Genomic DNA, 26,971 nt, shown 5'->3' on the forward strand with positions numbered 1-26,971 from the left:
GGGAGGAGTTATAGAGCAGAATATCAGTATTTTAATAGATATATTTACAATTCTATCAAACAGAAACAAAGGCCAAACATTTGCACATCCAGCCACAGCAGCAGCGCATTACAAAATTATTTATTTACCTCAAACTGTTTTTGCAGAACAAAATCCTGGCTCCCTCTGTCTCTCCAACAATTTCTTCCGCCATAATCTTTTTTCTTTTTCTCCACAAATCAGCACACATACAATTTGAAGCAAACTTTGTGCAGTTTATCATTTTTAATAACAATTCCAAGTCTCGCGGGAGAACTACTTCCTGCGCTCTACTGCGCAACTCCGGTCCCGAAATCGCTACTGCGCAGACTCGGTCCCAAGATGTCCGCGCCGTGCAAGGCCGTCTGAAAGCTTCAAATCTGCCAAGCGGAAACGGATGATGTCGAGTCGTCCATATTTTTTTACGGTCTATGTCTGACGCACGTGTGATCTCGCGTTGTTTACTTGTCACATCGCACGTGTGTTTGGGAACCGTAGTTTGCGCACGGGAGAGAGAGGGAGTTGTCGGCGATTCTTCCTCTTGTTCAGTCATGCAGTGTGAACTCCTCTGTCGTCAAACCATCGTGCAGTGTGAACACAGCAGTGACTGAATGCTACCCCAGATAGTCATGCAGTGTGAATAGAGCAGTGACCCGACGAGTTTGAAAATCGTGCAGTCTGAACTAGGCTTTACTGGACACGTGTTTTATTGAACTAAATACATTACAATCGGCTAAAACGAATGCACAGGTTACTTTCCTGAACAAGCGCGCTCCCGAGTCGTCCGTGTTCTTCACACTGTCCACGTGAATCGCGGACCAGTTCGACGCGCACACGCAAAGGCAGTTCAGTAGGGAATGCGGATCTCTTAAAGGGGCCGCACTATATTCCTACTCGTGTAATATGGACCTCCTCCAGGTATGGTATGGTTCTGGTTCGCTCACTGGTACACTTTAACAATTTTTCATACGAACTTTGCCCTGTTCTGAATTAAACTGCCAGTGTAAAAACTCCCTTTATATTGTTAAAATGAGAGAAATCACTACTTACTCATTATTTTTAAGTTTAGGCTTGAGAGACATGAACAATTTCTTAGATAAACATATCTATGACCTTTGATATGTCTAGTCTTCATGCTGTATTGATTATTATTGAATAAGTATGGTTTCACTAATAATAAATGTACATTTGCATAAAGAATGCATATTTGTCCATACCTATGTTGATTAGAGTATTAAAAACTTAATTTAAACTTAATTTAAGAGACATTTACAATTGCTAAAAAGGTGTGATTAAATTGGAATTAATCGCGAGTTAACTCATGACAATCATGCAGTTAATCGCGATTCAATATTTTAATCGATTGACAGCCCTACAGTGCCCTCCACAATTATTGGCACCCCTGTTTAAGATGTGGTCGCGGACTTCTAAAAATTCTCCTTTTTTTTAAAACAACATAGAACCAAATTGCAAAAAAAGAGAAAAATCCTACCTTTCATTTAAGTACATTACTTAGCTGGTAAAAAAAAAATATCACAGATTTGGAAAGAAAAAATAATAATTTGAGATCGTATCGTGACATATCGTATCGTAACCTTGGCATATCGAGGTGCATCGTATCGTGAGTTTAAGTGTATCGTCCCATCCCTAGTATCGAATGTGTCCGAAAGAAACTGTTTTCGATTCTGTCCTGCTGATCTGAGGACTGCTGCTCGTTCAGTTACACGCGCATGCTCAGTATCAGCGACTCGTGAGTTCATCAGCTCTCTCAGCAAAACATGTCTCAGTTCAGTGAACGGTTGGAGTTACAACATATGATTCAAGACATTAGTTTATTTCTATTCAGAGGGACTGTCACTCATGTCAGAAAGTGAGCAACTAAAGAAAAGTGTGATCGCAGGGCCATGCACAGACATTCTGAGGGGCAGTGGCCCAAACCAAATAAAAGGGGGGCACTATAAGGGGTTTGAGTATCAATATTAATATAGAGAATGATTAACAAACCTTTTACAATCATACTGTAAATACAATTATTAGGCTTTAGTGCTAATTACATTTATTTTGTTCTAATTATTTTTCCAAAAAGTTGATTCTGGGCTAATTTGGCATTTTTCTATTAATTTTTTTTATTGGAGATTTAAGTAGCAAATGAGAATCACTAAAATTATTAAATATATTTTGAGACGAAGGTCTTGTTTATGATTTATGTAAATCATACGCAACAGTTTTTTAATAACAGAATATGTAAACTATGATATTTAGGGTCAAAGGCATATTTAACATGATAATAAACAGCTGACTGACTTCCATTTGTTGACATGACATGGTTAAGATTCAGCTGGTAAATATCTTATGTTGGGTGTCCAACTTAGAGGTAACATCCTATTTATAATAAAAATATGATAATAATCATATAATACAAATATATTAAGTTGTTACAACGATAAAACTTTATTAAATTACTATGGGATCTCATTCATTCAATGTTTTCAGATTATTTACTTAAAAGACAGACACAGCCGCAGACTTTGAGCGATGCTGTGGAGCGAGCGGGAAAACACGGAACGGATTAGTAGAATTAGTGGATTTTTAGCAGAAAAGAATGCTTTTATTACGCTTTTATGGGAATCCTCTGAGGGTGAGGGAGGGAAGGGGGCAAGAGGGGCACCTTCTCCGATGAGGGCAAAGGGGCAGTGGCTCTAGCCACCGGGCCAACCCCCTGTGCACGGCCCTGGATCAGTGCTGATTTGAGACGCGATCCGTTTAGAACGATTCAGTCCGATTTGTTGAAATGGTTCACTAAAAAGAACCGGTTAAAAAGAACGATTTGTTCGTGAACTGGACAAGAGTGAAGATCCGATCGGGCTCACAAGTGAAGAAGAAATGGTTCACGTTTGTGCCTTTCCGAATTGTGGCAACAGAATGTGAAAATTTTCAGCAAACGCTTTCACAAGGATGATACAACACACTTACACAGATACAACACAGCACAGCGAGGAAAAATGCCATTCTGTGGACGAAGACGGGTGCAACCGCTGTGGAGGTAATCCAAACTTTATTTATCCTTCCATTTGGGCACACAAGGCTTGAGGAAAGATGTGCAGTAATAAAATAATCACGCTTTACACGCACAACGCTCTTCCCAACTGGACTATTTGCCTTTTTTTCCGGCTACAACTGCATTCCCATGGAACTTCAGCACGAGATACAGCTAGCCGTCTAACACACTGTTTAGATGAATTTAAACAATGGCTAAGTGGCTAAACACATCTCGTTGTCATGTAAGGGCCCTGTTCATGTCGGACAGACATTTTAATTGCATTTTTTGTCTGTTAAGAGACACAAATACACCCTTTATGTTCATGGCCCCATAACTGCTGTTGTAGCTGGGGGGGGCCTCGGGGCATTAATAGCTCTGTGTTGCAAGCAGTTGCAAGGGTTTTTTTTCTATAGACTGCTACTCACAAAGGTATAACGATCAAGATAATCTTAAAAATTCCCTGGATTTGTCCTTTAAGCCTTACATTTTGATCTGTTCTTCATAGAAAGTGATCATGTTGCTTCAAAATACTTCTAATATATCAGACGAGTCCTTTGGATCACCTTTTGTCCTTTGAGGTTTTTGGGTCCCATTGACTTTCATAATAAGGACATACGCAGCTGAAGCATTCTTCAAATGAAATAAAATGAATGGAAGTCATTTGGGTGAACTAAGCCTTTTAAGCATCTGAATACTGTATACAGAAGTTACTAAGAAGATTAGCTGGTGACCAAGCCATTGTCGAGGCTTGAAGGCATGCAGGTGGTTATCCAAAGGCTTGGGCCTTGATTTGACACCATGAAAATTGATAAGAGTGAGGTTACACATTCCACACAGCTGGCCACCAAAGGAGATAAGACGTTTGTAGCTCCCTCTCGCTTTCTCCAATCAAAGACATGAAGTTACGCTCATCTTACAGAAGCAAATGTTTTACTAAAGGTATAGTTTTGACCTGGTATTCTCTTGAGCTACAGAGTGTGGATATATATTTAAACCTTGTGCTGAGGGAAAATTAAGGTGCAAAACAAATGCAAAGTACACAAACAACCCAATCAAACCAAGCCAAGAAAGACCTCCCATCTGCCAAACACAGAGGAGAACTGTTTCCTCACCGAATCTCCCATCTGGGACGACGGAGGAAGGAAAACAAACCTTCGTTCCCCACCCCAGTAAAACAATAACCTGAGGTTTTGGAAGAAAGCGAGTGAATTCACAGTGAAATCTCCAAATCTTGCTCCCTAAAATCCCTCGGGGGTCCTAAAATGTACTTTGCTACGCTTGAGTCTTTCGCATAGTTTGGCACATTTAGCCCGTAAGAATAAAAACAATGAGGTGCTTTCATGGAAGGTAACAGGAAAACAAAGCTTTTGGAGGGAATAAACCGTGCCAGGTTTTAAACAAAGTCCTTCTCTAAGGACGTTACATTTCAAGAACAGTCTACACACTGTGGTATTTAACTACAAACCAGCAAGAGTTTGTTGAGTCTCAGCTGAGGAGCTTTAATAAACTTGAGTATATCCATCGACCCCCCCCAAAACCCCAAATTGAGCCTGGCTGAATTGCTAACATCTGGATGGCACGTTTAGCTGGATATAATACCGCCTTTGTTCTTTTGCCATGGTTGTGATCAGCAGGCAAGCTTTTTGAAGGACCAGCCAAAAACTGAGTTACGGGGGTACTAGATGAATTGTCGACGTGACTAAGTGGTTTATTAATAATCTCTCATCTTACCACTTTCAATAAAGTAGTTACACACTATGAAGCATTTGCATAGGCTACTTTTGAGGCTATATAAAATGTGCACTTTCTTTGAGCACTTTGCAGTACAAATTAAAGACAAATAACCAAATGATGAATAACCCATTAAACTTTCAATTTGCATTGCATGAGAAGATTTATACAAACAATTATACAAATGTACGGGGCATTCGTGTTTAATTAGCTAGATTATAATTTGGTCCATAAATAATAGTGTCAAATATACTAGTACAACAAATATTGATGTTCTGAAGCGGAACATCATAATATTGAATAATTATTAATTAAATATTAATAATTTGTCATAATTATCTGGCAAAAAGCTGAAAACAACAAAAGTGGACGGACTTTACCAATCTAACATCAATCTACCACACTGCAATCTACCGCACAATTATTCACTGATAACGTTATGTCTTGCGGTATTAAAATCTGACCTCATAATGTAAACTCGCGTTTTGTTTTGATGTTAATTGATATGCTTTTTATGATGATATGATACTAGACATGCCGTTTTAATGCTGTTTTTGGTTAAACAACAACGTATTTACAATACACGCCATAATCCGCTGATTATGTTATTCAGATAATACTTTAGATCCAATTGTAAGACTTTAGCTGTAAATATTTAAGATTGTGATGCTGAACGCGTGATGGACAGACCGCAAACTACCGTTATATTTATTTATATTTATCAAGTAGGCTATTAAATTATTCCACATGCAAAATCGTCTTACCTTTATTCCAACATGTAGAAAAACATTTATCCACTTTTTGTCCGAGCCGATGTTACAGTGACCAAAGTTTGTGCAATAAATAAAAAAGGACACTATAATATCCAGGTTTTTTTTTAACTGTGTTAAGTCTTTCTATATAGCTCCGTTTGCTTAATATAAATGAAATGCTCTTATATTTAATGTTTTTTAAAGCGCAAAAGTCTAAGGAAATGAGCGGATTTCATCCGTTGGGATCGCCGCCCCACAGGAAAAAGTTTTCACGCTGTGCTGCTGCATTCGGTCCATCCGGGCTAGTCTTTGGAAAACACGACCATCTGATCTCACTCGCCGTATTCTCTCAAGTCCCGCCCTGAATTTGATAATTGCTTGCTATGATTGGTACGGCTTGAGCGTGGCCCTTTAGCTGTCCAATCAGAGGCCGCATTAGAGAGGATCCTATTGGCTCATCGTGTCGCAGGAGGTGGGACTTGTGTGAATATGCGTTCTTTCCATGGACTGTAAAAAAAAATACTTCTTTCTCAAGATGCCTGACGTCGTACGAACAATAGATTCAAACTTTTTTTGTTGTTTAATTGTATTTATTTTTATTTAGCATACTTAGAAGTCATTCAATCATTTAAATGCCAAGGACTTCAAACTGAAATATAAACCCCTGAAACCTCAATTTAAAAGAATTCCTCAATATCTAACATAGACAGTAAAAGTGAATATCAAGCGGTGATTGGCCATATCCTGTCAGCGCGGAGAAAAGTCATTCGCACCCATGTTCGCGCCACAAGACAATGACGTCAACGAGTTTCAAGAAGAGGTTTGAATAATAATTTGCAGCTTTCTTTTTCTATTGTTATTGTTTTATTTGTTTTTTCGTTTTTTTTAGCTTCCTTTCCTTTACTTGTATTATTTATGTATATTCTCTTTTTCTACTTTTGTTCAATATTTGTTCAATATTGTTCATTGTTTGTAATGTTATTGCCATTGAATAATAATAATAATAATAATAATAATAATAATAATAATAATAGTAATTTACAGCAGAATAATGTGATGCTAATAAATTATAATAGCCATTTAAAAAAAATTAAACTAACAAAGTCTATGTTTCTAAAATCTAATGTTTAATACAGCTTTAGCTGCAAACACATAGATATACTGACCCCTTGTGTCTTTTGTGTTTTTGTTTCTTTCACCTAAAATATTAATTATAAATATAAGTTGTTCATTTAAATATTTTAATTATATTAAGGTCTTCATTGTTCATAGTCTTTTACTGAACTTTTAATGTGTTAGGCATATTTCTTGATTACTATAAAATAATAATTTCAACGAAGTTAATTGACTCGTATTACTGTGAACTAAAACATATTTGCAAACTGCAGACATATCAATATTTAGCTCTTCAAAATGTTTTTATTATGAAATAAATTAACCATTATATAAATAAAATATGTGTTTTATTTTGGGGTTTCCACCCCACGTTCTTTAACTGAGTTTTGTTTTACAACTATGTGTGTCGCCGAACTATATTCACATTAAAGTTATTGAAGAATAAAAACTGTTTAGATTGAAGGAAGCATCGAGTCAAACAATAAATAGGCCGGTTCATTTGTATTACTCTATAATCGTAGACGATTGGTTCTTGCACACCGTATGCAAATAGCCAAATTGTGACTGACAGGTGATACATCCAATAGGAATCCAGATACGCGCTGACGTCGCACGTACACGTTCCGGTTATATTTAGGGCCTATTTAAGCATCAAGCCAGTCCATAGCAATACTGCCCTAGAGCTTGTCAAAAGCCGGTCATTGTCCAGTATCGAATATGTTGTAGCACATTCTCGCGTGCTATTACACTAAAATTAAAGTGCATTTATTATCCGTCGTATAACCATATTTATCTGGAAGTACCAGTGTTGATTATCGGTTAGTTATTGATCAAGCCCTCCTCCGCCCTACACATCTCCCTGAAAGGACACCGATCTGGATTATTTGTTTCTACAGATGTTTCGTCTACTATAATGCAAGATGTATGCTGGTGCTCGGAAAAGGCTGCTCGACTGCTCATTACTTGTCCTTTTAACCGCCTCCACCTACTGAAAATAATCGCAAACAGCTGAAAATCGTTGATATTTCGCGGTAAGTGATCATTTATCAGGACGCAACAGTGTGTCCGCCCATATTTATGTAAAGCACAGCCTCCGAGCGCAGGCCATGTCGCCTGGAAAGAGCAGAATTGATCAATTTCGTGTGATATTGTTGGGTTTCAATCCTGTAGACACCTTGTCGCTATTGTCAATAGACATATCAGGCTTTAAACGCGTTGTTTAAATGGATAATAACATTATGGCAAGGTCACGATAAACGCTTCAGAGACAGTAGAGCCTTTTCAGACGCGGAACTCACAACAAACCCAGAGGTAAAAATAACAGAGAAGCTGTTCTAACTAGTATGTTTACCGTGGCGAATAATTATATAAAAGTACATGACAGCATTGGTTTAATGTGAGCTTTGTGTATAATATTTATTCCACTGTATTATCATCATAACACGCCCAAGTGAAATTCGGGCCCTGGAATATAATGGCGCTTATTGACTAACTATACTTATTAACTTCTCTCAACTAGATTTAAAATCTAAATCACTTTATGATAGCGTAATTAAATTTAACGTGAAATTTTAAACGTGAAATTCAAATTCGTGGTAGTCTGCTGTTGAATCGACTCCTCTTAAATTAAACAAACAAACGTGTTTTTGTAAACGTCTCGCTATTTTTGTTTTAATGGTTTTGTTTGTTTGTTTTTGTTTTTTTGACCATGTTGTTAAATATATGTTTGGAAGGTTACTTTGGAAATGTAATTGGTTACAAGTTACCCTATATAGAATGTAAATCGTAGTGTCACCATTTTAATTACTCTATTAAAATAATGTAACTGATTACTTTTTTTTCAGGTTGTAGCCTGAAGTTTCAGCAGATTTCTGTGGATCGATGCAATTGCCAGACGCTGCAAATTCAAACAAGAACCAATCAAAAGCTTCAAAATAGCATCGCTTTACTAAATCGCCTTTAAATGGCAGGAGGCATCGTGCAAATCAAAAACAGGCAAAGCAACAATTTAAAATTATTCAACATATCATAGAATTTACAGGAAATTTTCAAATGTAATCGTTAACATTTTCAGTAACTGTAATTTAATTACACTTTTTTAATGAACTGTAACAGATTAGTTTCATTTAATTTGTAATTCAATTTCGTAACTCTATTACATGTAAATTAATATAATTTCAAGATAAACTACAGCAAAAATTTATTTTTTACTATGAACTCAAACAGAACTTAATGGTTTAGGTTTTCTATGTTTTTGAGTGAACGCTTGTGTATTTTATTTACTGACAATGTGTCCTAAAAAGTTCAAGTAGTAAAGTAAATGGAAAGATTGTTATATAATAACACTGAAATAAACATTTTTCTTCAGAGAAATATATTAGAATTTGAACATGAGAAACAAATGCAACAAGTTGCGACCAACAATCTGTGAAATCAAATATACTAAGCCTACGTTTACACGTGGGTATTTCAACCTCTCTGATTGGTGGTTCAAAAGACCAAACACTGTGTTTATTGGTTGAGTTGATGACAGTTTCAATGAAACTTGGCACGGTGGGTGGGACTAATAATTAAAAAATAATATCTCTTTGGCTCGGGACCAACCCACGTGCGTTTCCTTGACAAATCAATGCTGCATATTTTGATGGAGCCTCTGAAGGATCGTGAGAAATGTTATACCTATGGAAAGCTGCGTATTGGATTAGCGGTTTAAAAGTTATTAAACATTTTAGAACTATAGTTATTATTACCTGCGGGCGGCTGTCTCAGTCTTTTAGGGTTAAGGAATGCTCTAGTCAATTATTCTTCTAAATAAAATCTATTATTATTATTATTAGTCAAGTATACGCTATTCAAGTTTCAGTTAAATGATTTTATCGAGCTATGAATACAAAAAGTTATAGTAATAAGCTATGTAACATTTTAGATTGTACTAGCACTGGGCTCGACATTAACGCTTGTCCGGGACAAGTGGATTTTTTTTTAGGGGGCAAGTGAAAGAGTTTTTCTTGGCCAACGGACAAACTGATTATAACAGCAATAACACACACAAAAAATGAGCGAACTAATGCAATATTGACTGTTTTTGTTCTATTTCAGCATCGTAACTATTTCCAAGATCAAATCATATTTCCACATCAGAACCATAACGCATCTCACAGCAACAGTGTGTTACAGCGTTTGATTCAGCGTTTGAATGAATCCGTTGAATCAAAGATTCAATGACCTGGTAGTAAACGTCTGCCTCATTCTTAAATGAATCAGCCTCTAAATGAATCATTTGAGTGAATGATTCACTCATTAAGACTTACCTGCTGCCACCTACTGGTAGTTTAGTTTCACGTTTAAACATACTTTCCAAAATTTATTTATTTATTATAAAATACAAATCTCATAACATTATTTAATGCAGTTTATTTAATCTCATTGATAATAGCCCTATAGTTACTTATTTTAATTTAATGTATAGATAAAATTTAAGAATATAATCAGAAAGCTGAAGCATAGCCTATATTTAGTGGAAATATCAGATTAATACATGCAGATTTAAATAAATTAAAGCTGATTGAACACTGGTGAGAATATTGCTTCAGAATAAATTATATTTACAACACACAAAAAGCAAAACTTTTTTTACACAGACAAGTGAATGAACAATTTACTTATCCAAAGGATAAGCACATGAACTTAATGTGGAGCCCTGTACTTGCATATGCATAACTTAAATATTGTTACATTTGTGGTATATTGTATTTTCTGTTGAATTTATTGTTTACTGTAGATTTACCGGTTTTAAGTTATAGTAACGAAAAGTTATAAATGACAGAAAGGAAATTATACAATGTGGGGTTTAGATTAGCAGTATATTTGATGTATAACTGCAAAATCACGGTATTCTATAATTCTTTTATTTAACCCATTAAATTCGGAGCGGCCCGGTACTGGACTGAGGGGGGCGCCAGGGTCAAATAAAAGTTGTGCACACCGAAATGTGCACCAGTCGCCTCTCTGAAAGCGCGTGATCCCTTCAGTTCGGTTTCGTCTCTGCATTACATTTGCAAATCATTTTTTTTGTTTTGTTTTTTGTTTACATTGTTGTTGAAATTATATTGTCAGATTTGTGACATTAATTTTTGCTAAAACACTGCTGGTCACTTTCAGAAGTTGTAGCGACACTTTCTTTTCCCAGAAAGAATGTGAAACACATAAATGGTATCATTCTCAGTTTACAAATAAAAAAAAAATGTAATAGATTTTACACACGAATTGCAATATCGCATTATTTAACAAGGTATCACATTTTTCTTTAATATCGCACAGCCCTTATATATATATATATATATATATATATATATATATATATATATATATATATATATATATATATATATATATATAATGAATAATGTTCTCATGTCTTTATAATTATAATGTCAAGCTGTAGCAAATTGTGCATTTTTTTCTGTTAATTCAATTGTGATTTTAATCAGTTTGAGTTATTTTTTTAGAAGTAAATTATGGAAGCTTGTTTCCACAAAATAATAAAAAATAAAACGGGTAATTGTGACTTTTTATCTCTTCCCTTCCACTTTTCTGGATGGTGTCAATTTTAAACCTCTGGTCCAAAAGTGTATTTATTTATTTATTTATTTATTTATTTATTTATTTAATATGTTCAAATATAGCCAAATATTCTTTGGAATAATGGATGAATTGGTCAAGAATATGAGCTGAAAATGCTGAAAATTCTGACTTTTTCTCACAATTGGGAGTTTATCATGGACTGTAAAAATTATGGATCATTGTATGGAAAAAAAAGTCAGAATTGTGAAATGAAAGTCGCAATTATTTTTTAAATTGTTTTATTTCATAGTGGAAACAGGCTTCCATAGTAAATAGTTCAACTATAGTTATTAAGTTTTAGTAAGAATATATGGTAAAAGCTGAAAGAGGAGTGTATAATGAAACATGAGTGTATAGTGAATAATTAGTATAGTGTTTAATTTTGGTTATTTATGGTCAGTAGACCTGGCATTTTGAGTGTAAAGGAGATGTAACCTTTAATCTTTAGTCCTGCCTAATTGTAGGATGTTGTATCTTAATGGTTAAACTAACACTGGGTTATTCCAGCGGACTGAATTAGTGAACTGTCTGTCACTTCAGATAATGGCATCAGTTAATTGACAGATTTGTAACTAAGTAATTAAATTATCTGAACTCTGAAAAGTTTGTTAACTGGAGCCCCATGTGCACGTTATACCAAGAAAATCGCTGACATCATTCACTGTAAACCTTAATGCTTAAAAAAATGTATTTGTTTGACTAGATACAACTCAAATTTAACAATCAAAATAACTTTTATGAGTTTCTTTTCATTTCGCAAAATTTACATTTTAAGTAATCTGAATTATTTAATTGTTGAGTTGTATGCACTTATTTCTTTCAATTCAGATTAACTTATATCTAACCACAAATTAACTGGGATTTCTATTTCCCAGCATGCTTTGCTCTGAAACTCAAAAGAGAAAGTAAAAGCTAAAATTTTGAACTGCTCATTGATTTTCATGTTTTTTTTTTTTCTGCTGCAGGTGAAGAATGACAGAATATAAGCTTGTGGTGGTGGGTGCTGGAGGCGTGGGCAAGAGTGCTCTCACCATCCAACTCATCCAGAACCACTTTGTGGATGAATATGACCCAACCATAGAGGTGAGGCACGCTGTCTCTAGCGCTGTCAGGACGCTCACTTTCTACTGACACACAAAGATGTGAAACTCACCCTTGCGTAAATTTGCAAAACATGTACTGTTAAAGATTAAATAGTGCCATCCGGTTATTCTGGTTTAAAACAAGGTGGTTACCAGGTGGAATGCCTTTTGTGTTTCTTCCCTTTCACTTTTCAGGCATGGTGTCAATTTTAATCCTTTGGTTGAAATGTGTAGGTTTTTTGGATGTTTTTGTTTTGTAGAGACAAATATTATTTCGCACACCGGGCATCCCCCTTGAAGTGGTTCTCATTCACACTTGAATACGTTTTTTACAATCATCTTATTGCCTAGCTGTTTTTAATAGGATGGACAGTTGAATAGGAACCTAACCCAAACTCGTTATACTTAATAAACATATTTGCTTTTTCTTAGCCGAAGTAGGTATTCTCTGTCTAGAGCGCACAACTGCACAAGCTTATATGGAAGAAGTGCATGACTGAGCTTGCATTTTGGGTTAAGCTGCGTTGGTTTGACATTGTGAATAATAGAATACATTTTGGTATGAGCCTAGGCATCAAATTTTTCCCTCACCGTCACATTTACAGTGCTTGTGCACTGAGCGGCCGTGAATGAATGGCAATGCTGCCACGCTCATTTTACTTTTGGTTTAGAATTGGGTTGTTTGAATGGTGGGTTCATTAGCCTTTTATTCTTAATGAAAAACACAACAACTAAACAGTACAATGACAAACTCCCTTAAAAGGATAGTTCACCCAAGAATGTAGCTTCTATCATTTATTCACCCTAAAGTTGTTCCAAACCGGTAAACATTTCCGTTTATTTTGTTTCCCTTGACAAACCAATAGGCTTTTGGATTATTGCAAAGAACAAACTGTGATCAACCATTTATGATGCTTACAGGTTTTGTCCATCTAGATAATTTTCACTGGTGAACACAACTTATATTATTTTGAAGCCAGAGTTAAAAAGTTAAAGGTAGGCTATACATGAGTCCTGAAATGTGAAGCCAACTTTGAAATCACAGCTCCAGTTTGTGCTCACTACAGCACAGACTCGGGCTCCAAGATGTCAGGCCCCATATTTGAACACTGGTGGCTTCACTTGCGTTAATAGAAGATGGTAAAGACTTGTCGTCGATCTTTTTTACACTGCAGAAGGTCTCGGTTCTGTAGCAGCTTTCATTGTCTAAAGGCCACCCAGAGGCTGTCTAACTGACATGCAGAACAAAAACTGTGATTGGTTGCTACGTCATGTTTAGGGGCATGAAAGTGTAACTGATTACAATAACAGACCGTTGTGTAAAACTCTGGGATGTCTATGCTGTGAAGTTCACATACTTTTGAAAATTGAAAATCCAGCGTTTAGTTGCTCCTGATAAGCTCTCGTTGTCAAAGTTAAACACGATGGTGTTCTTCTGTGAGGGGGTTTGGCGCCACAGCCATTACGACCTTTAAAGAACCAAGCGGCAACCTCCCCCAATTTCTGTTGAAGCCAATTCGGAAGTAACTTAAACTGCAATTCCTCAACTGGCCACTAGAGGTACCAGAAGGGAGCAGAATCTCAATGAGCCCCATGATAAAATGCCCAACTTTACATCAGAAAAAACATATTTACAGCCTGATACAAATTGTGGTTTTGGTCTATACGGCTAAATTTGGCCTTAATGATAACTGTGAGTGGGGTGATTTTTAAAAAAAAATTTATTATTATTATTAATTTTTTTTATATAACCCATTCATTTACATTATGTAAAGCCTTAAAGTTCTGCATAATTAAGGATGTTGTTACTTTGAGTGACAGATGGATAGCGATTTATCCGCTGTCTGTTAGTCATCACTTCACCTAATCTCTGCCCACATCCCACCTCTTTGCCCATTTTCTGCAAGATGACAACGGCCAGCTCGTCTTTACTTTACACTTCAGAACCCTATTGGTGACGTCACGCACACTACATCCATATTTTTTTACAGCCTATGTAAAAAACGCAACACCCACTTCTCCTGGAAAACCTGTAAAATGCAAACAATCAGATGACAACTCCTGAGTCATTTTTGATTTTATGTGCCATATGCATCAGACATTCAGCTCATGGTCCATGGGCGTTACGTACTAGAGTATTGTCATACTGTGATCAGTTGAGTTTACAGGACTATTCGATCTTGGGATTGTGATGCTGCTCAAAATGCTCAAAATATTGTTTCGCTTGTGCAGGACTCCTACAGGAAGCAGGTGGTGATTGATGGGGAGACCTGTCTGCTGGACATCTTGGACACTGCAGGTCAGGAGGAGTACAGCGCCATGAGGGACCAGTACATGAGGACAGGGGAGGGATTCCTTTGCGTCTTTGCCATCAATAACACAAAGTCCTTCGAGGACATTCACCACTACAGGTGAGGGTTAGCTTGAAACTGAATACGGCGCAGAATCAGGTCTGTAAAGTGCTAAAACGCCTCGTCAAGTGAATTGTAGATGTGTAATATCCTCTGTGTGCTTTTGCAGAGAGCAGATAAAACGAGTAAAGGACTCCGAGGACGTCCCGATGGTCCTGGTGGGCAACAAGTGTGATCTTCCATCCCGCAGTGTGGACACAAAGCAGGCTCAGGATTTAGCACGTAGCTACGGCATTCCATTCATAGAGACCTCAGCAAAGACGAGACAGGTATGGAAAACCGGGATGGACACGCATTGGACAAATCAATGAAAATAAAACTTTCAGTGCTGACTACATTCAGATGTGCGCCAATAATGTGATTTATATCAAATAGTCAGAGAGAGTGTATTCGCAGCAGGTTTTACATGACACAAGCAAACCTCTTCACTCTCATTTGCATGCGTTTTTCGTTATTCTGATTATTATTCATTATTCGCACTGCACAAATGATGAACTTACATTCAATAGGTGCACTGTTTTAATCTATTCGAATCAAATGCAAAAAATGTCCAGTGTTATACTGCATTATTTTCATGTCGCACAACGTTGTCAAAATGTACTGTTTTTCAGCACCCCCCAGTAAAATGTGATGCTTTCCTTACCGCTGTGTTTGAAGCCGTTTCATAACTATACATGTTAACTGCATGACACGGTTTTAATAGACACAAGGTAGTCATTGTCATTTAGGAGATTGCAATATTTTAACGATTAAATGTGCCGCTCTAGATTGATTGAAATATTGTGTTTACACAAGGTAAAGTTGAATTGCCATATTGCTTCCATCCCGTTGTAATCATATTATGGGGGTGCGTGTAAACCAGGCCATTGCGAGACGTTTATTTTGACTGATTTAAAGTTGTTTTAAAGACAACGTGAAATCAAAACCAACTCTATTTTTCTTAATGAATGTGCTTGGTTGTATAAAACATACCCAACCATACTTTTCTTTTTCACAATATTATTATGCTCAGAAATGCATCATTTTGGAAGTTAAATGAGTTGTGAAAGCCATTTCATGCTGTCTTTTAATATCATGTTAATGTATTCGAAATCTATAATCAAAGACCACTATAATTATATAATCATTCTAAAATGCATTATAACCTATATAGAATGAGTCTCTTGAAGGGTTGGTTCACCACAAATTTTAAGTTCTCACCCTCATGTCGTTCCAAACCCGTAAGAACTTCGTTCATCTTCAAAACACCAATAGAAGATATGTTTGATGACATCTGAGAGCTCTCTGACCCCTCCATAGACAGCAATTGAATTAACTCTTTCAACTCCCAGAAAGGTAGGAAAAACATAGTTAAAATTGTCCATGTGACTCCAGTGTTTCAACCTTAATGTCATGAAGGGATTGGAGTACTTTTTGTGCGCTAAAAACAAAACAAAAATAACGCTACTTTTTTTGTTTGCACAAAAACAAAAACTTTATAATATTATCATTGAACCTTAACAAGTTAAATAGATTTTCCTACCTTTCTGGACCTTGAAAGTATTCATTGTGTTTCTGTCTATGGAGAGGTCAAAGAGCTCTTGGATTTCATAAAAAAACATCCTAATTTGTTTTATGAAGATGAACGAAGGTCTTGCGGGTTTGGAACGACATGAGGAATTAATGGTAGAAATAAAAATGTGGGGTGAACTAACCCTTTAAAGACTTTCGAGAATGTCTTCGTCACATTTCACCCCAAAATCGAAGTCATCTAAATGTAGAAGTATGTATACGTCATTGTAGTAAAGTATCTTTTTTTAAAGTAACTGTGACCTGGACTAGGTTTTGTTACATTCACATAACAGATTAAGGCAGTTCAAGTGTGTAGAACTGTAGGAAAGTTGGCCAGTGTGTGCTGTTGTTTTACACTGGCTTTATGCATGAGTTCATTGTGACGAGCTTTATGAATAATCAATCAGGTGCACATCACAGAACACAACTGATCTGGCTCTGGGTTTGTGCCTGGTCTCTCTTGTGCATTTGTTATCATTTGTCTGTGTTTGATTTCACCTTAAGATAAATCAATCCTTTAATGACAAAGAATGCAATTTGGATTGATTGAATGGGTTCAATCACTTTAAATCAACTGGGATATTGAACTGCTCTATCTTTCATGTTTATAAATCAGGGCAGACGCTCTGCAGTGCTCAAATCACGACTCCTTGTGGTGCTGGGGAATAATAAAGGCTTCTGAATAAATTTATTTTCTCTGTTTCGAGCCACACATGCTACCCGCTGACGCCATAGTGCTGTTTTCAACACCCACATTTCTCTCTGGCTGCAAGCTGAAAGATCTGTGTGTATTTGTTTAATTTCAGATTCACTTTTCAATTATTTTATATCCAGTGGTGTTCAGGGACACAATTAAGGGTACGTTTACACGACAGTGATGTACTTAAAACGCGTACAGAGGGCCCTATCATACACCCGGCACAATGTGACGCAATTGTTTTTTGCTTCTTTCAGCCTGACACAGTTATCATTTTCACATCCTGCGTTGTTTAAATGGGAAATGCACTCACGCCATCTGTTCACCCATGGGCATGCTGGTCTAAAAATGAGGCGTGTTCAGGCGCATTGTCAGAGGGTTGCTGTTTTGAGGAACTGAAAACAACTCCACCATTGACCAACAAAAACCTGGTCTTAAGTCAATAGCACAGTATTTAATTTGTTATTTAAAGGGTGTGCTAGTAATATATGCTCCTATAGGCAGGTCCAACGCGCATACACTCTGTTTATTACACACAGGGACACGCAGCAGCACACAAACAATTTTAAATATTAAAAATAAAAGGATTCCTCTCCAGCCATGTAAATAGCAGTGCTGTCACGGTGCAAGCACAACTGGCTTTTAAAGGTGCCTTAGAATGAAAAATTGAATTAACCTTGCCATCGTGAAATAATAAGAGTTCAGTACATGGACATAACATACTGTGAGTCTCAAACATCATTGCCTCCTACTTATGTAAATCTCGTGAATCCATAGCACAAGGGGGAAAAAAGTGCTTCTCAACATAACGCTAACTGTGACGCAAGCATTGGGGATCATTTATGTGCACGCCCCGAACATTTGCATCTGTCCAAACATGTTCATTGTCAGGCGGAAATGGAGCGAATCATCAAAACAAGCTGCTCGCATGTTTATAATCGGATACCACAACAATTTAATTCAAGATCATTCGTTTGTTCGCCCCATTTCAAGCAAGCTTCGCTCTGCGTCTTAAACTGAATAAAGTGGCAATTACTTCTGTATTCCTGCAAGCAGTAAGTAGCGATTTATCCACTTATTGACTGTTTAAACAATTTCTGATTAAATTGAAAGTTTCTTAGAGAGACCGCATTGTCTAGATAACGCAAGGTGCTAACGTAACAACAGGAAACACCAAGTACCATACAAAACTAAATAGTGTGTCTAATGACAAAGGGTAATATTATTTTGTATTACAAAATACAACCGTAGATACTTTGCTTAGATCGTTTACTCGATCCTTCTAGCAAACGTCACCTTTTCCACCATTTAAGTTAAAACGACAGTCATTTGACAAGGCTATTCATTTTGTAAAAATATAAGTTATATATTTATATTTTTGAGAACTGAAGTACTTTCCTATGATGTTTTTGCCTATCTTGTATTTCACTGCGTAATATTAGCCTACATTGTGACTAACGTTATATAAATATGCAATATAGTTGACGAAAAAAGACAAGTCTAAAATGCAGACTGAATGACACTTTAAGCAGTGCATCTCAAATGGAGATTGATAAAATGCAGCTTACTTGTTTATTGTTATTTTCAGTTCACCGGTGCGCGAGAGAGAGCTTGCGTGCATATGGTTGCCAGATTGGACATGTTTTGGTAAAACACTGGATATCATACGGGTTTTTTTTCACAGAAAAGCTCTGTTTGGGGGATTTAATTACTGAAATCTTGCAACTGCACAAATGCGAGCTCTTTCTCTCGCGCGGATGATCTGAAAACGCCAATAAACAAGTAAGCTGCAATATCTCAGTCTCCATTTGAGATGTTTTGCTTAAAGTCTGTCTGTTCTGTCAGGAAGGTCAGGACTCACGAGCTGAACAGCTAAACTGCTGAAATAAGCCAATCAGAGCAGAGCTCAACATTAATATTCATGACCCTTCCAAATAAGGCAAAAACAGCATTACATCCTTGGGACAATTTATAGGGCTGTAAATGGACCTGTAAAACCGTATCTGGACAATTTTGCCCTTAAATAAGCCACATTACACTATGTAGATATCAGAGAACAATTTAACATATTGTTTCAAATCATTCTAGGGCACCTTTAAAGGGAGTGGGAGATGAGACTCTGATTGGTTTATTGCACGTTATTCCTAAAACACACCTAGGTACAAGGTACAACCCTTTTGGACAGTGCGCTGAAATAGTTTTTTCCATCGTTAAACTAGCATAAGGGAATTCAGACATGTACACCATGTGCTCAGATCGTTAAAATGGTTCCCTAAAAAAATGTAATTTGCATTTATAAAAAGTTTCATGTACAGTCAGCAACATAGTTCACCAGGATCTGTGAAAAAAAAAAAAAGTTTTATTCATGTCAGACCAGTAGAGGGTGATGTCACTTTGTAAAGAAATACTACATGCTTATAGACTGAACATTCATTACATATGTGCATGACTGGTGTCACAAATTCACATTTTTTTGTAGTTTAAACGGAAGAGTTTTCAAAAAATTACTTTTTCTGTTAAAATACTGTTTTCATAAATAAACGGCCAAAACTCATATAGGTTTCTTTTTTTTGTGGAAAACTGTCGTGTAAACGCCCCCTATTTGGCAAACTCTTCTACAATAGTGCAAATATGTTGTGTGCCATGGAAAGACTTGGCTTTTTTTTGTGGAAAGTTGGAAAAAAAAAAAAAATACCTTGTGCCAGTTTCCCTTTAAATTCCCAGAAATAAGGGGGGAGGGGGGAGGGGGGGGGAACACCACTATTAATTATGCCAGCACTATGTGGGTAAACTTTATAGTTTCCGTGGATTCCTAAAATCCATTTGCGACCGTTTTCCCTTCTCAGTAATAATGGCTGTGCCTTCCTTAACACTGAAGGGAGTTGTGTTTTGCACTGCAGAGAGTGGAAGATGCCTTTTATACTCTGGTACGGGAGATCAGGCAATACCGGCTAAGAAAACTCAGTAAAGAAGAAAAGACGACACAATGCATCAAGCTTAAAAAATGTGTTTTGATGTGAGAGGGGTAAGTTTGAAGCGCTGCCCATCTGCAGTCCAGGTGTTGGGTACGACATCTGCTCTACACTTTTCACTTGTTCTTGGGTCAATCTCATGAAAACTGTCAAAGAAATATCCAGGTCATATTTCACCCCAAAATTATACCAAAAAAAAAGCCAATTTTTAGGACCGTTAAAGTTTTAGTTCAGCCAAAAATGAAAATTCTGTTGTTTGCTCGCCCTCAAGTTGTTCCAAACCTGTCAATCAGAACACAAATTACTATTTTTAATAAAATCTGAGCAGTTTTATTACCTCCGTTGACGGTTACGCGACTACCACTTTGAAACTTGAAAAAGTTCATAGAGATTGTAAAACTAATCCCTATGGATTGAGCGGTTTAGTCAAAATGTTCTGAAGAGACTTGATCACTAGAAAGCCTGAATTGAATCTGTTTATGGTATATTCACACTTATTGATTTATTGATTCTAATTGTGCATTCAATTCAGTGCAACATTTTCAATTTTAATTAACCAGAAATGATTTTTTTTTTTTTTTTACTTGAATTTTTGGAATGCTTATCATCTTGGATAAATATCATATTTTTGTGTGTATTTATTTACTTATGAATTATATTCCATACCACAAGTACTATATTAATTTTCATTTAAAAATGTAATTTAGACAGGAATCTTATTTATTGTGATCGTTGCACTGAATTAAATGTTTTTATTTTATTTTTTTATTCTAGGTTTATTTTAGATTGTGCTGTCAAATGATTAATCATGATTAATTGCGTCCAAAATAAAAATTTGTTTACATAATGCACGTTTAATACTGAGTATGATTATGTATATTTGAATACACATACGCACGTATAGTTATACATTTTTGTATGTGTGTATATGCAAATATTTGTGTGTGTGTGTACTGTGTATAATTATGCATATTTGAATACACGCATATATGTAAAAACTTTTATTTTGGATGTGATTAATCGTTTGACAGCCCTTTATATTATTTATGATATGTAGGATTTCATTTGAGGGGAAAATGTGCTTGACTGCCTGCCATTTAAATGTCGTAGTGCAGCAAAAAAAAAGTGTTCCTCTAAACCTGTTTTATATCAAAATATAATGTATAATTATTGCTTGGTTTTTGGGATGAAATATGACCATTTCTTAGTGAGATTCACACTCTTAAAATAATCACTTGTTCATTTCCTTTACTTTTTTCACTATTCTTTCAGGAAGGGTTCGGTGAACATTGTTTCTCTAACCCTGATATGAGACCAATTTAAATGTTGTTGTTGTGGCTAATTTGTGGAATATGGCTGCAAAAGTTGGGCATAGATCTGTGACCTGTCTTTGATTTAATGCTTGACATAATCTCCTCAACTTCTTGTTTTCCCTTTTTGTTTTGAAGGGCGTGGACGACGCGTTTTATACTTTAGTCCGAGAAATCCGGAAACACAAGGAGAAGATGAGCAAAGAGGGCAAGAAGAAAAAGAAGAAATCCAAAACAAAATGTGTATTAATGTGAACAAGCCTTTTACTGTCATTACAGACTCAAAAAGAAGAAAAAAAAAGTTCCACAACTGCATTTTGTACATTACACTAAATTATTAGCCTCTTCAGATTACAGAATGGATCCCTATTCTACTTGCTTTCTTAAAAGAAATAAGCTTTACTTCTCGTTCGGTGCCAGTTGCCCCAAAGTGTTGGTCCCTTGACGCCTTGTATGGCTTATTTTATCGGGTGGACTGTCAGAATTGGTTTTTATTTTGCAGTTGGTTTATCTAGAGTAGTTTTTTAAAGGTGTGGATTTAAAAGCATTCTTTTGGTGTGCTAAATGAGAACTAGCCTTGTAGCTGATGGAAACTTGCATGTGATTCGCTTGATTTTGTACAGGAACTGAAACTTTAAGGAATTATTTTTGAGGACCAACACTTTTTGGGGGGGTGTTTTGATACATTATCACTGTGTATGACCCTGCCTTTGGATGTCCCAGACTTCCAAAACCCACCTGCATGTGAACTTCCATTGTAGTCGGATTAACGCGCCCTCTCTCTAAAGCCATGGTAATGTATATATGGTGAAATCTTAACCACGTTAACCTTATTTCCCTGTTTGCATGCTGTGTTCTGTTAAACTTCAAGGGAAGGAAATGCGTTGAATACTGTATAATAGCCACTGTTGTGTAGAGAGGATTTTCTCAGCTGGTCCAAACTGACCATTATTAATTTCTGAGATTTTCAATTCAATCTTAAGTTTTTAACTCTGTTGGTTTTGAGACTTTTTGGTGATGGCAACTCCATTTCAAATCTACAATAATTACTCTTTTCAAATAGTTTTAAGGGATAATGTACAAGAACCAAAAAAAAAAAAAGGTATTAGGATCTAGGCGCAGAAATACATTATGAAATGATCAATTGTACTTTTTATTAATCACTATATAAAAATGCAAAGCTGCAATTGACCAATCAGAATCATTAATGCACCAGTATTCCAGAGAATGATTCAAAACTTTCTTTTCTGTAAGGATCTACACTAGTGAAAGCCTCGATACTGCATTCAAAGGAGGATTTTTATTATGAACATTTACCCTCTTGTGCCCAGCCAAACTGCGCCTTAGAATTCTGAAAAAATTACATTAAAATGTTTTTTTTTTTTTTGCGAAAGGGGGCGTTTACACGACAACGTTTTCAACTAAAATCAAAACTCTTTTTATGGGTTTTGGACGACGACACCGGTGTTTTGGGGGCCTGAAAACTAGAGGTCGACCGACTGAACGGTTTTGCCGATTTATCCGCACTGGTAACCAATCGCTTGAGCATTCGGTTATCTTCAAATATCCATACCGATAGTTTTTCTAACAGAAAAAACTAACAGAGTTGCGTCTGTTGCCGAATAGGCTGAGAAGGCTCCGCTTGCATTCACTATGAGAGCGGCCTCGAGAGGGGAAATGCTGTAACAGAGTTTTTGAGACGTTCAGAAGTACACTTTGACACGTTCGTAGTACACTTCAGAAGCGATATGTATAATGTAAACTAATAGTAATTTATATAGTAATTAATTTGTTGACTAAATGCTGCGTTGGAGAACAGCATATGTTTGCCGTCAAGGCTGAGGGGACGCCAATCACTTATTTTTTGCGCCACACGTCTGCTTACAGCTCTGACACGGCCGCTGGTGCTGATGGCGGCCATTTTAGTCAGTGCTTTATGGCACGTTTCAGAAGCAACTCTGCTTTGCTAAAGATGGATCTTACCTAGTCTATTTCTGACGGACACCGTGTCTATTTTGGACGAATGCCACATTCAAGCCACACAGTTCAAATACAAAAGATAATTATCTATTTTAAACAATTTAAATGCAGCTACAAGTCTTTTATCATTGTCGAACTATAACTTTGTCTGTACGCTATAGCACAAGGCAATAAACACAACAATAAACAGTTAAACTGGACAAAACATAACCATTAAGCCCATGGTAGAACCCCCAAAATCAAGAAAAACAATGTCATAGAGGCAAATCTCATGGTTTTGCGAATCGAAATGCCCCTCAAAAGGTCGTAAGAGTAGTACCTCAAGCTGTCAAAACAATGCAAATTTGACACAGCAAATTTTGAGTTCAGCCTTATTTTATGTTATACTTGTTTTCATTCAGTGTCTATTTTAAAAACTATCGGTTGATTAATCTGTTATCGGCCAGCATGGTCCAGCCTAGTTATCGTTATTGGTAAAATCCATTATCCGTCGACCTCTACTAGTAACGCACACTTTTGAAAACGTGTTTCAATGTGCACATTTTTGAAAACGTCACTGTAAACTACAAAAAATGCAAATTTATGAAATGGGTGATGTATTGCGCAAAACGTGTTCAGTCTAAAGGTGCGTAGTGTATCTTTACGAAGTGACATCGCCACCTGCTGGCCTGGCAGCATAATACAGCGTTTTTAGTCATTTTCGTGGATCCTTGTGAATGCGGAACATTTTCGTCTAAATGCGCGAAAAGTGCAAAGGAGAACATTTCCGTTTGTTGAAAATCGTTGTAGTGTAAACGTACCCTAAATTGAGATTGACGAATATAACATACTATTAGTTAAATATGGTGCAATGCATGTGGAAAAAGGACTAAAACAAATGCTGCTTTTGTTTCTGCTACCATCATTGCTCTGTTGGTTCTAGAAGCTTATAAGTTATAACCGATTCAAAACTTTCCTTCTGAGCTCTTAAATTTCAAAGAGGCACTCGTGATCCAGTACTATGGTAAAATGTGGTTGTGGTTCTAGTTAGGAGGGCACATTTTCAGCCATCACTCAAACCAAAGAGAGTGATATAAAGATTTATGTTGTGTGGCAATACTTGTGATGTCATGAGATGATGTCATTTATAGGAGATTTACAATATACAAGCAGAATGTTGCTTTAAAACCTTCGGTGAGCTGTTTTACCATGCGTCCTTAACCGTTACTAGTTTTGCTTTTCTGATCATTTGACTGTATGACTAATACCAAGAAATCTAAACGCTCAATAAATCAGGATGTACACTCTTATGCAACGTTAAAAGGATTAAGTGATTTCTGTTCCCTTTAAAATCATTTATTTAATAGAGGTCTGTAATGCAAGTAGCAAAGTCATTAGATATTTTTATTTTTTATTTTAATAATTTCTGAAATGTTCTGTCTGTGTGCCAATTGCAAATGTTGATAAAATGGTTCATGTATAAACCGTATGGACCTTGTTTTAACAGCCTTTGTACGGTTGTGATCAAGATGAATATTTTGTAAATTGTGCTTATTTTTTGGTTAAATGAATTGAATGACGCTTAATTGTAATTAAGTGTCACGTGTTAACGTCTGAGAAAGTGCTGATCTGAGGTCGTCTTCTGCCTCTCGTTTTGGTGAATGTGACCATTAGGATGGAAAAAGCTGTTCTCAGATCGGCACTGTTTTATAAATACAACCCAATCCTGTTTTTCCCTATTAATCTTACAAGTCTTATTTAATGTGCAATTAAAAGAAGTACATAAAACCCACAGGAGAGTCTGTTTTGTTTTTTTCTATGGAATGTTTTGTAAAATGGTATGAAATGGATTTAAAAGTTAATTGTTACATTTTCTTTTCATGGGTGAATCTCAACTCATTAGACCACATCCAAATAATTTTTCACACCAGTGCTTTTGGCTTGCTCAGGGGACACTTAAATTTTAACTATATTATTGACCTGCCCACATTGACACTATATGATAATTGAGAATAACATCACTGTTTTCACCAGAGCAGCTGTACAGTCAAATTAAAATCTGTTGCATTATTTTCCTGTTAACATTGTGAAGCTGCTTTAAAACACTTGGCATTGTAAAAAGCACTATATAAATATGACTTAACACACTTGTAAACACCAATCAGATTAGGACCACTGACAGGTGAAGTGAATAACACTGATTATCTCTTTATCACAGCACCTGTTAGTGGGTGGGATATATTAGACAGCAAATGAACATTTTGTCCTCAAAGTTGATGTGTTAGAAGCAGGAAAAATGGGCAAGCTTAAGGATTTGAACGAGTTTGGCAAGGGACAAATTGGTTGGACGACTGGGTCAAAGCATCTACAAAACTGCAGCTCTTGTGGGGTGTTCCTGGTCTGTAGTGGTCAGTATCTATCAAAAGCCATTCAAGGAAGGTGAACAGTGGTGAACCGGCTCATTGATGCACGTGGGGAGTGATCAAACAGACGAGCAACTGTATAGCTCAAATTGCTCAAGAAGTTAATGCTAGTTCTGATAGAAAGGTGTCAGAATACACAGTGCATCGCAGTTTGTTATGTATGGCCATAGACCAGTCAGGGTCTACATGCTGACCCCTGTCCGCCACCAAAAGCGCCAACAGTGGGCACGTAAGCATCAGAACTGGACCACAGAGCAGTGGAAGAAGGTGGCCTAGTCTGATGAAACATGTTTTCTTTTACATCACGTGGATGGCCGGGTGCGTGTGCGTCGCTTACCTGGGGAACACATGGCACCAGGATGCACTATGAGAAGAATGCCGGTCGGTGGAGGCAGTGTGATGCTTTGGGCAATGTTCTGCTGGGAAACCTTGGGTCCTGTCATCCATGTGGATGTTACTTTGACACGTACCACCTACCTAAGCACTGTTCCAGATCCTGTACAGTGTACACCCTTTCATGGAAACGGTATTCCCTGATGGCTGTGGCCTCTTTCAACAGGACAATGTGCCCTGCCACAAAGCAAAAATCCTTCAAGAATGGTTTGAGGAGCACAACAACGAGTTTGCGGTGTTGACTTGGCCTCCAAAATTCCCCAGATCTCAATCCAAGTCTGATCCAGTGAGGCCCCACCTCACATCTTACAGGACTTTAAGGATCTGCTGCTAACATCTCCGTGCCAGATACCACAGCACACCTTTAGGGGTCTAGTGGAGTCCATGCCTCAACAGTGTTGGCAGCGAAAGGGAGATCAACACAATATTAGTCATACTGTTATGCCTGCTTGATGTATATTGTCAAAAAAAAAATGCTGGACATTTTTTTTTTTTTTTTTTTGTCCACCCAAATTCTCATTCTTTTAAGTGTATTTGTCCCTCCAAAGCAACATTTATTTGCTCATCAATAGTCTAAAAACAGTAATATTGTGAAATATTATTACAGTTTATATAACTTCTATGGTTGAATATATTTTAAAATATTATGTATTCCTGTGATGGTAAAGCTGTTCAGCATGGTTACTCCAGTCTTCAGTGTCACATGATCCTTCAGAAGTCATTCTGATAATGATGATCTGCTTCTCAAGAAACGTTTATGATTAGCATTATCAATGTTGAAAACAGTTATGAAGTTTCATATGCTTGTGGAAACTGATAAATTCCCCAGTATTCTTTGATAAAGCTTTTTATGAATCAGAAAGATCAGAATATTAGACCTTTTCTAATATTGT

General features: G+C 36.6%; 2 protein-coding genes across 4 annotated transcripts in view; one reads left to right on the forward strand and one right to left on the reverse strand.

The window, feature by feature from the left end:
- Positions 1-5,860, reverse strand: part of LOC137064766 (ras association domain-containing protein 8) — a 53,704-nt gene extending 47,844 nt beyond the window's left edge. The window contains exon 1 of the mRNA XM_067436272.1: positions 5,554-5,860. The gene's annotated coding sequence lies outside the window, so the exon portion shown is untranslated. The remainder of the gene's footprint in view (positions 1-5,553) is intronic.
- A 1,438-nt stretch (positions 5,861-7,298) lies between these two features.
- Positions 7,299-25,054, forward strand: kras (v-Ki-ras2 Kirsten rat sarcoma viral oncogene homolog). 3 transcript variants are annotated; one of them, XM_067437130.1, is made up of 5 exons: positions 7,299-7,688; positions 12,246-12,363; positions 14,595-14,773; positions 14,883-15,042; positions 19,922-20,494. In XM_067437130.1, the coding sequence occupies exons 2-5, from the start codon at positions 12,253-12,255 to the stop codon at positions 20,039-20,041; spliced, it is 570 nt and encodes a 189-aa protein (XP_067293231.1). In that variant the 5' UTR covers positions 7,299-7,688; positions 12,246-12,252; the 3' UTR covers positions 20,042-20,494. The 3 variants fall into 3 exon arrangements, with proteins under 3 accessions (XP_067293231.1, XP_067293233.1, XP_067293232.1); XM_067437132.1 differs by lacking the exon at positions 19,922-20,494 and adding an exon at positions 21,442-25,054 and having other exon boundaries at positions 7,305-7,688; XM_067437131.1 differs by lacking the exon at positions 7,299-7,688 and adding an exon at positions 7,748-7,968 and having other exon boundaries at positions 19,922-20,516.
- Positions 25,055-26,971: the final 1,917 nt, after the last annotated feature.

The sequence above is a fragment of the Pseudorasbora parva genome, chromosome 25 (genome assembly GCF_024679245.1).
Source record: "Pseudorasbora parva isolate DD20220531a chromosome 25, ASM2467924v1, whole genome shotgun sequence".
Taxonomy (NCBI): domain Eukaryota; kingdom Metazoa; phylum Chordata; class Actinopteri; order Cypriniformes; family Gobionidae; genus Pseudorasbora; species Pseudorasbora parva.

What these genes read in the sequence shown, in the direction of transcription:
- kras (XM_067437130.1), top strand. Translation starts at nt 12,253, where the DNA reads ATGACAGAATATAAGCTTGTGGTGGTGGGTGCTGGAGGCGTGGGCAAG. An exon ending in AATATGACCCAACCATAGAG is followed by an intron (nt 12,364 to 14,594) that starts GTGAGGCACGCT and finishes TCGCTTGTGCAG; the next exon opens with GACTCCTACAGGAAGCAGGT. An exon ending in CCTCAGCAAAGACGAGACAG is followed by an intron (nt 15,043 to 19,921) that starts GTATGGAAAACC and finishes TTTGCACTGCAG; the next exon opens with AGAGTGGAAGATGCCTTTTA.